The sequence below is a fragment of the Schistocerca gregaria genome, chromosome 3 (genome assembly GCF_023897955.1).
Source record: "Schistocerca gregaria isolate iqSchGreg1 chromosome 3, iqSchGreg1.2, whole genome shotgun sequence".
Classification (NCBI taxonomy): Eukaryota; Metazoa; Arthropoda; class Insecta; order Orthoptera; family Acrididae; genus Schistocerca; species Schistocerca gregaria.
Window position 1 is genome coordinate 700,592,422 of NC_064922.1, and position 17,986 is coordinate 700,610,407.

A 17,986-nucleotide genomic window follows, 5' to 3' on the forward strand; every position below is an offset into this window, starting at 1 on the left:
CGATATTACGAGATATCCCATTAACTGTACTATGGCTGCCTAGTCCATATCGTTATTCCATTGCGTGAAGATACGTTACAGTATCTGAGTGCGGTGGATGACCGCTACCTACGGATTATGGCTCGGAAGAACCCTGACTGCAAAGGCACCATGTTGAATAATGCTTTTCGTACATCCATAGGACGTTGTGCTACGACTCAAACTGTGCGCAATAGGCTGCATGATGCACAACTTCACTCCCGATGCCCATGGCGGGGTCCATCTTTGCAACCAGGATACAATGCAGAGTAGTACAGATGGGTTCAACAGCATACCGAATGGACCGCTCAGATTTGGCATCAGGTTTTCTTCGCCGATGAGTGTCGCATATGCCTTCAACCAGACAATCGTCGGAGACGTAGTTGGAGGCAATCCAGTCAGGCTGAACGCCTTAGACACACTGTCCAGCGATTGCAGCAAGGTGAAGGTTCCCTGCTGTTTTTTGGGGGGAGGGGGGGGGGAGGGGGGGGGGGAGGGGCAGTATGTGGGGCCGACGTACGCCGCTGGTGGTCATGGAAGACGCCGTAATTGATGTACGTTACGGGAATGCCATCCTCCGACCGATAGTTCAACCATATCGGCAGCATATTGGCGAGGCATTCATCTTCATGAACGACAGTTCGAGCCCCCATAGTGGACATCTTGTGAATGATCTCCTTCAGGATAACGACATCGCTCGACTAGAGTGGCCAGTCTGTTCTCCAGACATGCCATGCCTGGGATAGATTTAAAAGGGCTGTTTATGGACGACGTGATCCACCAAGCACTCTGAAGGATCTACGCCGAATCGCCATTGAGGAGTGGGACAATCTGGACCAACAGTATCTTTATGAACTTGTGGATAGTATGCTACGACGAATACAGGTAGGCAACAGTGCAAGAGGACGTGATGTTGGATATTAGAGGCACCGGTATGTACATCAATCTGGACCACCACCACTCAAGGACTCGCTGTATGGTATTAAAACATGCAATGTATGGTTTTCTTGAGCAATGAGAAGGGCGGAAATGATGTTTAAGTTAATGTCTATTCCAATTTTCTTCACAGGTTCCAGAAGTCTGGGAACCTAGATGAAACAAACTTATTTTGATGAGTGTAATGAAACAAAAAATTGAATAAAATTCGTTGAGAAATGTCACAGACACACGGGACTAAAAAGCAGAAAATAATCATTTAAATAAACATGAAATGTATCATGTTTTTAAATCGGACTCAAAAAGCTGCAAATAATTTCTTTAAGCACCACACAGATTCGTAACCCTATACACATAGTTCTGAAAACTTGTGCTTGTCACAATACTTGTAAGATTTATAACGAAAAACGTGGGGCACATGAAATAGGTAATAGTTCGGAAGTGAACTAATAAAGCATCAAGTATGTAATGCATGCGCCCCAAGTTTTTCATTACAAGTCTTCCGGGTATTGTCATAGCCATTAAAAATTAATAAGCACAAATTTTTATGGCTAGCTACATGGGGCTATGACGCTAGAAGAAATTATTTTTTACTTTCTATTCAGATTTAAAAACGTATTACATTAAAAACATATTTTTGATTAAACAAATATTCCTTTTTTAATGGTGTCGGTAGATAGTTTATGAGTAGCTCTCACATATGTCAGATAATAAACTTACATCTCTCTTGTAAAAGTGTGAGCACATGATAATAACACCTCAGCCATGAAAATAGTTATGAATAAATCAATAAAGTGAATAATAAATTAGGAAGCAACGTCTGGATCACATCTTCTGTTACCGATTACCGCTTTCAATCTGCAGTGTAGAGCATCCTTAGGTACGCGGCCGCGTAGTGCATTTTGTGAACAGAGATCACTGTTTCCTATGACATGGCGTCAATTAATAAAATAAAGTGAAGCCGAAGAGCTATTTCTGGAATTGTTATCAGCTAACTACCCTCAACATAATTGTTTCTACAAACGTAAGCCTCTTGTAAAACGTATTACATTAGTTTTGCTAGCATTTAATTGTAATGTATCAAGGAAACCACAGATTTTCCAATGTACAGGGGCCGATAACTACTTACTCGATGAAAGGCACGCGCTCGTTAAGTTTCTTCTTCTTTGCTGTCTCGAAGTCACAGTCGTTACCGATGAGCCAAACCATTTCCTGGGTCCAGGTAGTACCTAAACAGAGAAGAATTATGAGTCAGTGACAGCCGCTGAAACAGGAATCATAAGTATACAACTGACGAATGCAACACATGTAAAATTTCATGTACACTCCTGGAAATGGAAAAAAGAACACATTGACACCGGTGTGTCAGACCCACCATACTTGCTCCGGACACTGCGAGAGGCTGTACAAGCAATGATCACACGCACGGCACAGCGCACACACCAGGAACCGCGGTGTTGGCCGTTGAATGGCGCTAGCTGCGCAGCATTTGTGCACCGTCGCCGTCAGTGTCAGCCAGTTTGCCGTGGCATACGGAGCCCCATCGCAGTCTTTAACACTGGTAGCATGCCGCGACAGCGTGGACGTGAACCGTATGTGCAGTTGACGGACTTTGAGCGAGGGCGTATAGTGGGCATGCGGGAGGCCGGGTGGACGTACCGCCGAATTGCTCAACACGTGGGGCGTGAGGTCTCCACAGTACATCGATGTTGTCGCCAGTGGTCGGCGGAAGGTGCACGTGCCCGTCGACCTGGGACCGGACCGCAGCGACGCACGGATGCACGCCAAGACCGTAGGATCCTACGCACTGCCGTAGGGGACCGCACCGCCACTTCCCAGCAAATTAGGGACACTGTTGCTCCTGGGGTATCGGCGAGGACCATTCGCAACCGTCTCCATGAAGCTGGGCTACGGTCCCGCACACCGTTAGGCCGTCTTCCGCTCACGCCCCAACATCGTGCAGCCCGCCTCCAGTGGTGTCGCGACAGGCGAGAATGGAGGGACGAATGGAGACGTGTCGTCTTCAGCGATGAGAGTCGCTTCTGCCTTGGTACCAATGATGGTCGTATGCGTGTTTGGCGCTGTGCAGGTGAGCGCCACAATCAGGACTGCATACGACCGAGGCACACAGGGCCAACATCCGGCATCATGGTGTGGGGAGCGATCTCCTACACTGGCCGTACACATCTGGTGATCGTCGAGGGGACACTGAATAGTGCACGGTACATCCAAACCGTCATCGAACCCATCGTTCTACCATTCCTAGACTGGCAAGGGAACTTGCTGTTCCAACAGGACAATGCACGTCCGCATGTATCCCGTGCCACCCAACGTGCTCTAGAAGGTGTAAGTAAACTACCCTGGCCAGCAAGATCTCCGGATCTGTCCCCCATTGAGCATGTTTGGGACTGGATGAAGCGTCGTCTCACGCGGTCTGCACGTCCAGCACGAACGCTGCTCCAACTGAGGCGCCAGGTGGAAATGGCATAGCAAGCCGTTCCACAGGACTACATCCAGCATCTCTACGATCGTCTCCATGGGAGAATAGCAGCCTGCATTACTGCGAAAGGTGGATATACACTGTACTAGTGCCGACATTGTGCATGCTCTGTTGCCTGTGTCTATGTGCCTGTGGTTCTGTCAGTGTGATCATGTGATGTATCTGACCCCAGGAATGTGTCAATAAAGTTTCCCCTTCCTGGGACAATGAATTCACGGTGTTCTTATTTCAATTTCCAGGAGTGTATATTGATATGCAATATATGGAATTAGACCAATTCTTAAAATCTACATAAGACGTGCAAATAGTAATAATGGGAAGTTCCCAGCGTTACAAAATAAAATAAACAATTGTGTAAAAATCAGTATAATAAGTTCAGATATACAATTACATCCGTAAGTCGAAAACTTCTAGCATGACAAAACAATTAAACCTTAACCGTAAGTGTAGGGTAATTAGGGAATTAATTAACGACTATTAATTAAAGAATAGATAGTCGACGACACATTGGGAGCGGAATATCAGTGGCTCCGCCTCGTGACTTCACTGGATGCAGCGCTCGTTTAGCAATAATAAACGTCATTTCAATGCTAAGTGTTGTCCTTCATTAACGACATTGCTGTGTACTTCTATACGTCTGCGTCACAGTGGCTTCAAGTACGCAACGTAAAAGTCGTCGTCTACAAGGACAGGAGCTGGAATAGAAACAGTTCACCTTTCCTAAAATCCGTATACTCCAAAGGCAGATGGACTCCTAAGCAAGAGTAATTCAGATGCACGTCAGGCGTTCATCAGCGTTTCCCAGAGACGCGTTAAGGACTCGTCGAAATGGCTGAAAGAATTTGGTCTGGTCGCCAAATACAACAGGTGGATGAAAATATGTGTCTCGCAGACGTATAATTTTACGTGGACGGCGCAGCTCAGCAGTGGTTCGAGAACAACAAATAGAAGCTCAGTAGGTGGACAAATTATAGGCATAACTGAAGGAAACATTTGGCAGTCAGTAGCAAATCCGTTTAGAGGAGGAACTATTGAAGGACAGAGCCTAACGTCATGAAAAAATGACACTGTTATAGACACAGAAGGTTTAGGCCTTAAGCCCTACTGTGCGTCCAAACATGACAGAAAATGACAAAATGTCACACTCTATAAAAGGAGTTGCAGAAGACATGTACCAAGATCTTCTTGTAAATGGTGTCACATCAACAGAGGAAATCATCAAGTGACGGCAGAAAATCAATGAAGAAAAAAGCAGGTATCATTGACTACCAAATGTGGTCCCTGTGGCAGTTGGGAAAGACCATTATGTGCCTGCCTCTCTCGGACGCCAGACAGTAAGAGAAAGGATACAGAGCTGCGCAGAAGCCGTGAATGTCGACCCTATGCGTCACGTGGTAATATAGAATGCCGACAAGAGGTTTATCGATCTTTGACGTCAGTGTCCATCACTAGTCGAACGCACCAGGAAATACGAGGTGCATTCAAGTTCTAAGGTTTCCGATTTTTTTTTCTAATTAACTACTCACCCGAAATCGATGAAACTGGCGTTACTTCTCGACGTAATCGCCCTGCAGACGTACACATTTTTCACAACGCTGACGTCATGATTCCATGACAGCGGCGAAGGCTTCTTTAAGAGTCTGTTTTGACGACTGGAAAATCGCTGAGGCAATACCAGCACCGCTGGTGAATGTGCGGCCACGGAGAGTGTCTTTCATTGTTGAAAAAAGCCAAAAGTCACTAGGGGCCAGGTTAGGTGAGTAGGGAGCATGAGGAATCACTTCAAAGCTGTTATCACGAAGAAACAGTTGCGTAACGTTAGCTCGATGTGCGGGTGCGTTGTCTTGGTGAAACAGCACACGCGCAGCCCTTCCCGGACCTTTTTGTTGCAGTGCAGGAAGGAATTTGTTCTTCAAAACATTTTCGTAGGATGCACCTGTTACCGTTGTGCCCTTTGGAACGCAATGGGTAAGGATTACGCCCTCGCTGTCCAAGAACATGGACAACATCATTTTTTCAGCACTGGCGGTTGCCCGAAATTTTTTTGGTGACGGTGAATCTGTGTGCTTCCATTGCGCTGACTGGCGCTTTGTTTCTGGATTGAAAAATGGCATCCACGTCTCATCCATTGTCACAACCGACGAAAAGAAAGTCCCATTTATGCTGTCGTTGCGCGCCAACATTGCTTGGCAACATGCCACACGGGCAGCCATGTGATCGTCCGTCAGCATTCGTGGAACCCACCTGGATGACACTTTTCGCATTTTCAGGTCGTCATGAAGGATTGTGTGCACAGAACCCACAGAAATGCCAACTCTGGAGGCGATCTGTTCAACAGTCATTCGGCGATTCCCCAAAACAATTCTCTCCACTTTTTCGATCATGTCGTCAGACCGGATTGTGCGAGCCCAAGGTTGTTTCGGTTTGTTGTCACGCGGTGTTCTGCCTTCATTTAACTGTCGCACCCACGAACGCACTTTCGACACATCCATAACGCCATCACCACATGTCTCCTTCAACTGTCGATGAATTTCAATTGATTTCACACCACGCCAATTCAGAAAACGATTGATCGCACGCTGTTCAAGTAAGGAAAACGTCGCCGTTTTAAGTATTTAAAACAGTTCTCATTCTTGCCGCTGGCGGTAAAATTCCGTCTGCCGTACGGTGCTGCCAACTCTGGGACGTATTGACAATGAACGCGGCCTCATTTTAAAACAATGCACATGTTTCTATCTCTTTCCAGTCCGGAGAAAAAAATTCTGAGGCCTTAGAACTTGAATGCACCTCGTACAGACTCGGCCAACTATCAAAGGTAAACTCAGCATCAGACCATCGCAGATACAGCCAACTCTTCCGCAGAAAAACGGACATTTGGAGGACAGAGAACAACACGCCAGTACATTTTTTCTGCGGACGCACTGGAGACGTTGTACGCTATTGCAGAGAGAGAATATCAGTGTACGACGACCATAACCCGCAAGATGTAAACCATCACAACTGTCCTATTTAGGCCCATAAAATGTTTAGGATTATAGTCGAGTTGTGGGACGAGATTCATTGCCATACCCTGGACGAGGTCTCTCGCTGATATGCCACAGCCATTCCCCATCGCCGTACAGAGACATCAGCCACCCGCCTACCTTCCATAATCAGGAAAACTAGGCTAGGCGACCGTCTATGGACATGAGACTGTAACGGATATAAGTGCAGATGTTGTTATATGTGTTATCTTAATATGTACACGAATCAGTCTTCTCGCAGAGATGTTTACTATCTAATGTTTTCTGCATGGTCGTAGCTGCACCACTAAGAGAACTATGCCTGTCAGTATAGGCTAACCATTGTGCGTCCACGTGTCGACTCTTCGGCACCTGAGCTGCTACCCAAGGGAAAATAAGCATTAATGACTTGCTCTTGCCACTGATATTTGGCGTTACTAACCAAACCCAAAACATAATACTCCTAATAGCTATAACTATTAGCCTAGAAAAATAGTAAATACTGATGTAATGTTATCAGTACATTGTTCTCATTCACCAATAAAAATACTGCACTTGTACTGTTCCATAGTACGTTGCTACATCTGTAAGGATCCAATTAAAAAAGGTATCATCTCTGAACGATTTGTTTGATCAATAATAAACAATTTCATGACAATTTTTGTTAATACAAGTGAAAGGTAGAGCAATATTATAATTAACCATTCTATGTATGTTTGTTTCAACGTGTTTCATGCAGATAGCTAACCTGCAAACCAATCTGTTACTTTGCCCTAGCGTGATACTAGACCAGTGATAAATTTCTCTACGGTTGTAGGGACTAATGGCTTCCAGATGAGAAAACAAGGTATTTGTCTGACAGTTGGCAATTCCATACGGCTGAGTAATGATACCTAGAGTTGTTATACTGAGTCTCCTACAAGATTTTTGCAAATATTGTCTTGTAATCAGGAACTGTATTGTAAACAAAAGCTCATTCCTTAGCCCTCCATGTGTTGCAGAATTCTGCTGAACTGTTATGTAACAGTAACTTTTGTCACTATGGGCAATCATGACTAATTAATAATCTTCCAGAGAGATTCCTTAATTTATCTGAAATATGTTGCATATGTTATCCTCTAACCATTATGTATTATGCGATTAGTAAAGAATTTAAACAAAGCAGCCGAGGCGATCATTTTTTTCTTTAGGACAAGTTAGAAAATGTTCTGTGACCTTTGTGGTTGTATTACTGATGTCACAATGTTGTTTGTGAAGCCGATGATGCTCTTATTCGATCTCCGTAAGGTTAGCAATGCCTGAACTTCACTAGTTTCTCGTGCTAATAATACGTTTAAGTTCTCATGGCGCCACAAATACTAAAATTTGTTAATTCTTTTATGCCCAAACACTTTCCATCAACTTCGTGACTTTAAGCATTTACAGTTCAAAAATGGCTCTGAGCGCTATGGGACTTAACTTCGAGGTCATCAGTCCCCTAGAACTTAGAACTACTTAAACCTAACTAACCTAAGGACACACATCCATGCCTGAGGCAGGTTTCGAACCTGCGATCGTAGCGGTCGCGCGGTTCCAGACTGTAGCGCCTAGAGCCGCTCGACCACACCGGCCGCCAAGGTTTTAAAGTCTTTTGATTTAATTTTCATGAGGTCATGGAAATAGTAATAATTTACAGATCTTTGTTAGATTCACTTCAACAATTTAAATTACAAGGTCCAAAGAAATCCGCCTGGTGGATTAACAACGAGGACCAGTATGTGTTTTTCAGTCAGTTTTCCACATCTTGGTAGATGAATACCGGGCTGGTTCCCAGGTTCCACCTCGCAGAAATTTGAAAAACGTTCGCACTATTCCATGGCTTACACTAGACGCAGACACCTGGGGTACACTAATTCCGTCCCGTTGGGTTCAGGATGATGCCAGGAAGGGCATCCAGCCATCCTCTGCAAATAACACTGCCAAGTCAATAGTAACTAGGCCGACCCCGCACTGCAGCGCGACAAACGTCACAAGCAAAGAAAGAGAGAGAAAGAAAGGGTACTCAGGTCTATGCATTAGTTAAGTTCGCACAATCAGAGTCGCCTGCATGAAGGTTAGGTTTTAGCAGTATCTTTGAACATGAGATCATTAGAACACTCATATCTGCCGCTACTCGTAGACGTTTCACTTGCAAGGTCACGGTAGTAGCGATGACACCTTTTGAATTGCACAATTTTGCACCATTTTCACATGTTTCTTATGGACAGGTCACTTGCAAAATCACAGCTGTAGTGTTGCCATATTTTGTGTTTACTTGTTATACTGTTCAGCTGTGAAATTTTGTACCAATTTCCCATCGTACTTGTGGATACTTTACTTGCCACATCATGGCTATGCTGCAGCCGTATTTTGAGTTAATTTAGTATTGTAATATTAGTATATGTTTCGATAGCTTAAATAAACTTACATTCGATAATCTAACCATGCATACCCATAAAAGCCATGCAATTTGTGTAAAAATTTCTTAGATCATCACTGAGCAGCGACCACCTGATATTTGAAAGAATATCTTACGCGCCACAGCGCAGAACACGAATTGTTCATAAATGTATCGACAGCGATATCTTGTGTTTCTTATTTTTGACAGCTGAAGAATTATAATCCTCTTCTGTTACAATAGTCCTGACATCTATTTTAAAAACGACGGACGCAAAGGTGGTGCAATCCGCAATCACTAATTAGTTATTAAAAATATTAGTATTGTTCAGTGCTATGTAAGAATTTATGTGTGCATCTAACATGAAATATCGAAGATGTTAAAGGACCTTATTTAAAGAAAGAGCCAGCAAGATAGAAACTTGAAATTGTATGGAGCCTATTGTTAGCAATACTGATTCCAGGTGACATATAAGCTATCACATACAGTACTTAAATTTTTGAAAAGTCTTTGCACTTCCCGCCAAGAAGTGGCGTAAAAGTCACAACAGATTTCTCAATCTTCACAAGAGAATAATAATTTAATCAAAATACAAAGAAAAAAAACCACACCTGGCGCCCGAACAGGGATTCGGCTGAAATTACGAAAATCAGTCTTCTTGTGTTTGCTATTAGTATAGATGTATCTAACAATACATCTATCATGTGCACGCTACGCGCTTAAAAAACTATGGACGAAAATTTCAAAGCGGAAAGACGAGCCGACGGCGGAAAACGGAGAAATTTTATATCCAGTTGCCGACTTTCAATACATCAAACGTAAGGTACGAAAAAATTTTCATCTGCAGTTGTGACGGTTCAGTAGGACAGTTGTCTTTCGAGCTACATTACCATTCTTCCTTTTGTTTCCATCTGCACATTTAAAAAATGAACTTAAAATTATTTTCTTAGTCAAAATTTAGTAGGATTTGCAACGTCGTGTCTAAATCCCATTGTTGAGTCTTGATTTCAATGTGTAAATATAGCGTCGTGTTACATGAAGAGTGCTAGAGATGTGCGCCCGTCTTCCATCTTGTCTTCTCCGCTTCACTTCACTGTCGTTTGTTAGGCGAGTGCAACTCCCATACTTGACAGACATAACGTGACCTGACGTCACAAGCAAAAGAAAGACGAACCGTGTAGCAGACCACGTGTAGCTGACGTAATGCTGTTAACAAACAGACACCGCGAGATGGTAGAGGGTAAACAGAAATTAATCCCGACAGCAGGTGATAGTGACGATATGAACATCACTCATTATTCGTTGCGCTCACGTGCAATTGGCATGCGAGTGGAGGCGGAGGCTAATTCATGTGATATGATTGACACAGATCAAACAATTTAAACGATTCACGCGGGTAGCAACGCAACTGTAGATGCGAATGCAATGCTCCTTCAAATCCAAATCTGGATGGCAAATAATGATAGGAAAAAGAAAGAAAATTTCGGTAGAAAAGGAAAATAAGAATCAGGAAAAGAAACAATTGCGGTTGGAAAAGAAACGAAAGGCAAGAGAGAGAGCTGAACGAGAGGAGGAAAACAAAAAAGAACTAATGCGAGCTTTTACCGACTTAAATAAACAATTTGATGCTGTAAATGAAAAATTTGATGTAGTAAATGAAAAATTTGACACAGTAAAAACTGAAATGACTACTGACTTGAAAACTGATATGAATACCCAGTTGGGCGAAGTCAAGTCGAAAATAAGTGGGCAAATGTAAGCAGTAAAAACTGAGAACCGTAAACAAGTTGAGGCTGAGATCAAGCAGGTATCTAATAAATTTGATGCAGCTCTAGGGGCTGCCAAGGTTGAAATTAATGCCACGGTAGAAGCATACCATAGCGAAACTGTAATCTTAAAGGGTAATTGTGATATCATGTCAAAGGAGGTCAGCGCCGTAAAACAAATTGTCACAAATATGGGAAAAAATAGATGAGTTGACGAAACAAGTAGAATCACTCGATATAGAGGAGCAGGTAAAAATTACCGTAAAGGCTCACGCCGAAGCATTATCCGACCACTACACAGAGTGGATAAAAACCGAAGATCTTTTGATAGAAAAGAAGGTAAACACAGAACTGACGGAAGTAGTAACGGAAGTTACTTATGATCTTTTGGTGGAACCAGGAAAATCGGGAGACACCGTGTTATCTGAGCTAGGACAGATAAGGCGATATTTGGCACAAGACCTTCCTCAATGGAAGCAGCAGGTCACTGAAGAGGTGTAGACACTAAAGAACAAAGTGGAAAGTCCCTCACATCCGATGTGGGTAGCGAATGGAATCAGTCCCCATACCGAAATGACAATAGGCAAATTCATTACAGCACTCCTCTTGATCACACGTCATACCACAGTCCGACAGACACAGTGCATAAGCACACTGAAGTGAACAGCCCACCAAAGCTCATAACCCAAATGCAGGAAGAAACTGTATTGAAACACAAAACATTTCCAACCTTTCACCAGCAAAAACGTGACATACACCCGATCGTATTATCTGGAGTATTTCCGAACAGTTGGACAGACAAGCAAACAATGCAATTTGTAACAGGGTATACAACTGGAGATGGCGCCTCATGGGGAATAGAAATGACAGGCAAGTGCAGGACCTAAAATGAATTCGAGAGGATGTTTCTGGACAAAATTTGGAGTGATCGTGTTCAGCAGCTCTTAAGAAAAGAACTGTTCAATGCTGAAATGTTCAATTCGAAACACGGCAGTCTCAGAAGATATTTCGAAAAATATTTAGCAAAAATTAAATTCTGGGACTCGCCAGTTACCAATAAAGACGCGATCACGATTTTGAAAACAAAATTGCCCATCTCTTTAAGGGAGAAATTAGTTAATGTTTCCGAGCACGATATCGAATCATTTCTTTCCATATTGGACTCATTGGATTTAATTCTCGAAAACGCGGTAGCAAATGTTGGTAGCACTCCGAATGAAGTGAGCAGGCGAAGTTGTGGAGGTTACTCGGTCAACAATGGCAATGAGGGAAAAGTGTGCGGTAGCGACGCTTACTACCAACCGTCCGGCGGCTACAGAAATCAACAGGTGTCGTACGAAATTGGACAGTTTCTACCGAAGGATAATAATAAACAACTGTACAATTCAATGGATAGTACACAACGGCCACAGTACGGGAACTCAACACACAATTATCTATGAAATCAGTACGGAAACAAACCATCACAGCAAGAAAATTATCAGAGCAGACCAGCTTTTAACAGGGTGCGTGAATGGAAATCAAATAAATGGCATGGGACGAGCGGAAGACAACAACATTTTGCTTTAAACGCAGCACGTTGTCGGCGAGCAACACAACAAACACCCACTCTACGATTGTGCGCCATACTGGCCGGTGTTGGTCTGTCGATACTGACGTGCAGCGGTGTATGACGAAATAATGTATAATTGAAACTTTAATGGCCGTGTCCACGTGGCTCGCTCTGACAATAATTGAGACTTCATACTACTTTGAAGGACATTGTTCTATAGCTACATAGCAAAAATCATATTTCAGGGACTGAAAGAGAACGATTTGTATTAACAAGGAATAAAAGGGTCACGACTAGAATAAATTTCGGTCACGGTCAGAACGAGGTTGATATTTGCCTTAACCGCTATCATAAACACGACCAGACATCAGTGCGAAATGAAAGAAAGAAAGACATGAACCTTAGCCAACCTGAGCCTATTGTAAATAAAAGGATAATTTTGAGTAATGCTAGTGCAGAGTATTCTATATTTATGTTCCATATTCCATGAGTTGACGGAGAGTGGATTACATTCAGTGAAGTGGTAGAAACGTGAGCGCTTCTTGATGAACAATTCGATGGCACAGTGTGATACACAAACCAATGTACAATGTGTGAAAAATGAGAAGGAATATTACGATGAAATAAACACAAGCCTATCGAGCTTGCAGAGTCACTGAAAATGTGGAAAACATGTGAAAGAATAATGAAAATATCATCTCAGTTTCATAGTTTATAAGCATTTTAGGATTATATAGGTAATTCTATGTATATGTATTATTTTTTCTCTGCGACAATGCCTGTCACCTCCACTTAATTTATATAGCTCTATATTGTGAATAGTAATATTTTCCATCTTGTTGTTGATGTTAAGAAACCCTGTGACCAAAACACAGATGCAGATGAACTGCACAAAGACAATTTTTACTAATGGTTTTAAGAATGAATATTTTCTCTATTATGATATCTTTATGAAACGTCAAGTGTATAGTGCTATATGACTTCTCAATTTCAGCAATAGACATGTATTAAAAGCCACTAATGTTAGGGGTGACATGAGGACGGAAGTAATACCTCCGTTATTCCTCCCCTCCTCATGGGATACAGTGTAATATTAGAATCTGTTTCGATAGCTTAAATAAACTTATATTCGATAATCTAACCATGCAGGCTCATAAAAGCCATGCAATTTGTATAAAAATTTCTTAGATCGTCGCTGAGCAGCGACCACCTGATACTTCAAAGAATATCTTAGACACCAAGGCGCAGAACACGAATTGTTCATAAATTATATCGATAGCGATATCTTGTGTTTCTTATTTTTTGACAGCTTAAGAATTGTAATCCTCTTCTGTTTCCACAGTCCTGATATCTATTTTAAAGACGGCGGACGCGAAGGTGGCGTAGTCCGCAAACACTAATTAGTTATTATAAAATATTACTATTGTTCAGTGCTATGTAAGAATTTATGTGTGCATCTAAGATGGAATATCGAAGATGCTAAAAGGACTTTATTTAAAGAAACAGCCAGAAAGATAGAAAATTGAAATTGTACGGAGCCTATTGTTAGCAATACTGACTACAGTAATTAAATTGGTTATTGTACTCTCAAATGCTGTAGTGCCTGCTTATTACTTAAAGTATTTCGTAGCTATCTATCTCCTATTAATGGCACAGAAATAACGGTGTTTTAATACACTCCTGGAAATGGAAAAAAGAACACATTGACACCGGTGTGTCAGACCCACCATACTTGCTCTGGACACTGCGACAGGGCTGTACAAGCAATGATCACACGCACGGCACAGGGGACACACCAGGAACCGCGGTGTTGGCCGTCGAATGGCGCTAGCTGCGCAGCATTTGTGCACCGCCGCCGTCAGTGTCAGCCAGTTTGCCGTGGCATACGGAGCTCCATCGCAGTCTTTAACACTGGTAGCATGCCGCGACAGCGTGGACGTGAACCGTATGTGCAGTTGACGGACTTTGAGCGAGGGCGTATAGTGGGCATGCGGGAGGCCGTGTGGACGTACCGCCGAATTGCTCAACACGTGGGGTGTGAGGTCTCCACAGTACATCGATGTTGTCGCCAGTGGTCGGCGGAAGGTGCACGTGCCCGTCGACCTGGGACCGGACCGCAGCGACGCACGGATGCACGCCAAGGCCGTAGGATCCTACGCAGTGCCGTAGGGGACCGCACCGCCCCTTCCCAGCAAATTAGGGACACTGTTGCTCCTGGCGTATCGGCGAGGACCATTCGCAACCGTCTCCATGAAGCTGGGCTACGGTCCCGCACACCGTTAGGCCGTCTTCCGCTCACGCCCCAACGTCGTGCAGCCCGCCTCCAGTGGCGTCGCGACAGGCGTGAAAGGAGGGACGAATGGAGACGTGTCGTCTTCAGCGATGAGAGTCGCTTCTGCCTTGGTGCCAATGATGGTCGTATGCGTGTTTGGCGCCGTGCAGGTGAGCGCACAATCAGGACTGCATACGACCAAAGCACACAGGGCCAACACCCGGCATCATGGTGTGGGGAGCGATCTCCTACACTGGCCGTACACCTCTGGTGATCGTCGAGGGGTCACTGAATAGTGCACGGTACATCCAACCGTCATCGAACCCATCGTTCTACCATTCCTAGACCGGCAAGGGAACTTGCTGTTCCAACAGGACAATGCACGTCCGCAAGTATTTCGTGCCACCCAACGTGCTCTAGAAGGTGTAAGTCAACTACCCTGGCCAGCAAGATCTCCGGGTCTGTCCGCCATTGAGCATGTTTGGGACTGGATGAAACGTCGTCTCACGCGGTCTGCACGTCCAGCACGAACGCTGGTCCAACTGAGGCGCCAGGTGGAAATGGCATGGCAAGCCGTTCCACAGGACTACATCCAGCATCTCTACGATCGTCTCCATGGGAGAATAGCAGCCTGCATTGCTGCGAAAGGTGGATATACCCTGTTCTCGTGTCGACATTGTGCATGCTCTGTTGCCTGTGTCTATGTGCCTGTGGTTCTGTCAGTGTGATAATATGATGTATCTGACCCCAGTAATGTGTCAATAAAGTTTCCCCTTCCTGGGACAATGAATTCACGGTGTTCTTATTTCAGTTTCCAGGAGTGTAGTTTTCATACGGCTACCAGGGACCGACTACATGTCGGCAAAACGTCGTAGTTAAGGCAGAAGGCGCCTTGCCATTTACCTAGTTTGTGATTTAAATCCAATTTCTTTTAACGTGTTGTGTAGTATAGCAAAGAAAATTTCCAGTTCTGTCTGGTCCCTTAGGTTTCTCTGTTCGTAATTGCTATGTCTCATATCCTGTCGTGATGGAACATGATCACGACACAAATAAATTAAGTGGCAATGCGAATTCTGTTCTTAATCTTGAGAACTCTACGCCTTCTGCAAACGATTTCAGGTGACATATAATACAGTACTTAAGTTTTTGAAAAGTCTTTGTTCTTCCCGCCAAGAAGTGGTGCACAACTCACAACAGATATCTGAATCTTCACAAGATAATAATAATTTAATCAAAACATTTTTTTTAAATATACACCACAGTATACTATTCAATTGCATCATCTTTAACGTTTTTCATGTTAGTTATGGATGTTTCACTTGAAACTTCATGGCCATAGCTTGGCCATATTTTCTGTTAACTTACTACACTGCTCATTTGAATAATTTAGCTCACATTGTACAATTTACTAATGTAATCAAGATCATAGTTGGGCTACATCTTAGACTTATCTCACACATTTTTCATTTTTTAGGAGAAGTCAGACCATGCTATGATCCTATTTTCAGTAGTATAACTTCGCCCAGTCTCTATTTTATGGAATTTTATTACTTTGTATACTGCTTAATGTTTCGTATGTGGTTTTGAATATTAATGTCTACATTCAGATAACAGAAGTTCACTGATGTTACATAAATTCATGATAACCTCTAAACGAACGTTCTATGAGTTTTCGGGACTGTATGTCCACGAACTAATTGTATTATGTAGTGGATCATGAACTATGTTGATTCTTGTACTAATTGGTGAATGGAGACAATATTCCGTGTTTTAGGATGGTTAAGCGATCAGCTTGGAATGTGTTCTGTTAATTGCTACACAGGCAATATTCTTACTCTGCTCTCCGACTCCAGGACAGTCTGATGTAAGTTGTTATATCTGCATACTTTCCAAGTTACAAACATTGAGTTTATAACGTGTCAATTATTTGCGAACAACATTTACTGTTATCTCTGAACAGACTGACAGATTTTCCCTGTGGCGTCAGCCACGGCAGTTTCTCTTTTGAAGTTCTGTAGAGCGTGAATTTCCTAAGCCAATAAGATATGAAGGCACTCGGACGTTAAGGCATTGCGAGTTTCAGAGATGAAAGCACGTTTGTTCTCTCTATTCTGTTGGTGGCTGTTGTAGAAGAAAGGTGTGCATTCTTACGTGTGAGAATGTGAGCTGTTGAGAGATGCTACATATACGAGTTTACATGATGAAAGAGAGAGATCGAGAGAGAGAGAGAGAGAGAGAGAGAGAGAGCAAAACATGAAAGCAGCATGAGTTTGTATGTGTGAATCTTTCAGTGAAATATATAGACTGTTCTGGGTCAGAAGGTAACATTTTTCCATCACTACCTGTGTGGTGAGCCATGTTGCTTGTCGATATTTATCGGTTTAGACGCTGAATGCTAAGGCAGTGTGACTTAAGATTACAATCAGCGGAGCGGATTTCGTTCTGTTTATGAAGTTCATTTAATTGGCCATCGGGTTTGGCAAGTCGGTATTTCATTCACACAATAGGTTTTGCATTTCTATACTTGTCGAACGTATGCTAAAATTTGATCTTTGTATGACTGTCGAGGCTATCATGTTTTGTATTCTTGAGAAGGAATAATAAGTATAAAGTTAATACAGTCTCATATCATTATTTCAGATTCGCTCTTTTTATAAAATGAATTAAATGAACTACCAATTTTGTGGGATAGCAAAAGTGCAAAACCCTGAGGTCTCTCACAAAATCCTTATGTAGGAGTAATTAAACTAAGCATTCTCGTCTGTAATTCACTCAGAGTTTCTAATCAGAACACCTTCTGCTTGTAGTAGAAGCTCACAGAATGTAGGTGACGCCAAGATGTTCGAGAGGGAACTTGTCGATATTCCTCATTCATGGTTTCTGATACAGTGATGTTTCATCATCACGAGGAAGTATAGTCACTTCATATGTGAATGCACGAGTTTGGATACACATCGTAGCAATCAGGCAAAAAATAAATATTACAAAAATATTTCAATTGCTAAACAAAATGTTCGGTTGTGCTGTTTAAGTGTGGATGCATGTAGAGCAGTGACTGAAAGTAGTCAGACTATTTTTATTAAACGTTATTCAGTCTTGTTGGGATGGCAACTTTTATGTGGGACTTAATGACCACTGAGTGTTGGACTTTAGAGTACAAGTAACAACATTCACTATACAGGCACAATACAAATTGAAATACTTTCTCTCAGCCATTGATCCATACGAAATTATTTTTAGCAGGTATATTTGCAGTGCTGTGTTTATCCCATGACCTTATATACATCTATTAATTATCTAGCTATTCGGTGTGTAATTCACATTGGGGATTGATATAGACATTTACATCTTTTATTTGATGTAATGTTGATATCTGTGATCTGGCTTATTGTAAACTTCTTGTAATATTTCTCTGATTGCAAAAAACTTTTACTAGGCATCTGTGGTAGGTGGAAGTCGGCTTAGATCGGATCGATATGTATATGGCCGCTACCAACACTTGCTACGTAAGTATATTGTCCCCC

At 42.7% G+C, this 17,986-nt stretch overlaps 1 protein-coding gene across 1 annotated transcript in view; it reads right to left on the reverse strand.

The window, feature by feature from the left end:
• Positions 1–17,986, reverse strand: part of LOC126355087 (luciferin sulfotransferase-like) — a 349,237-nt gene that overhangs the window by 240,507 nt on the left and 90,744 nt on the right. The window contains exon 4 of the mRNA XM_050005278.1: positions 2,084–2,183. Within this exon, the coding sequence (XP_049861235.1) occupies positions 2,084–2,183 (100 nt within the window). The remainder of the gene's footprint in view (positions 1–2,083; positions 2,184–17,986) is intronic.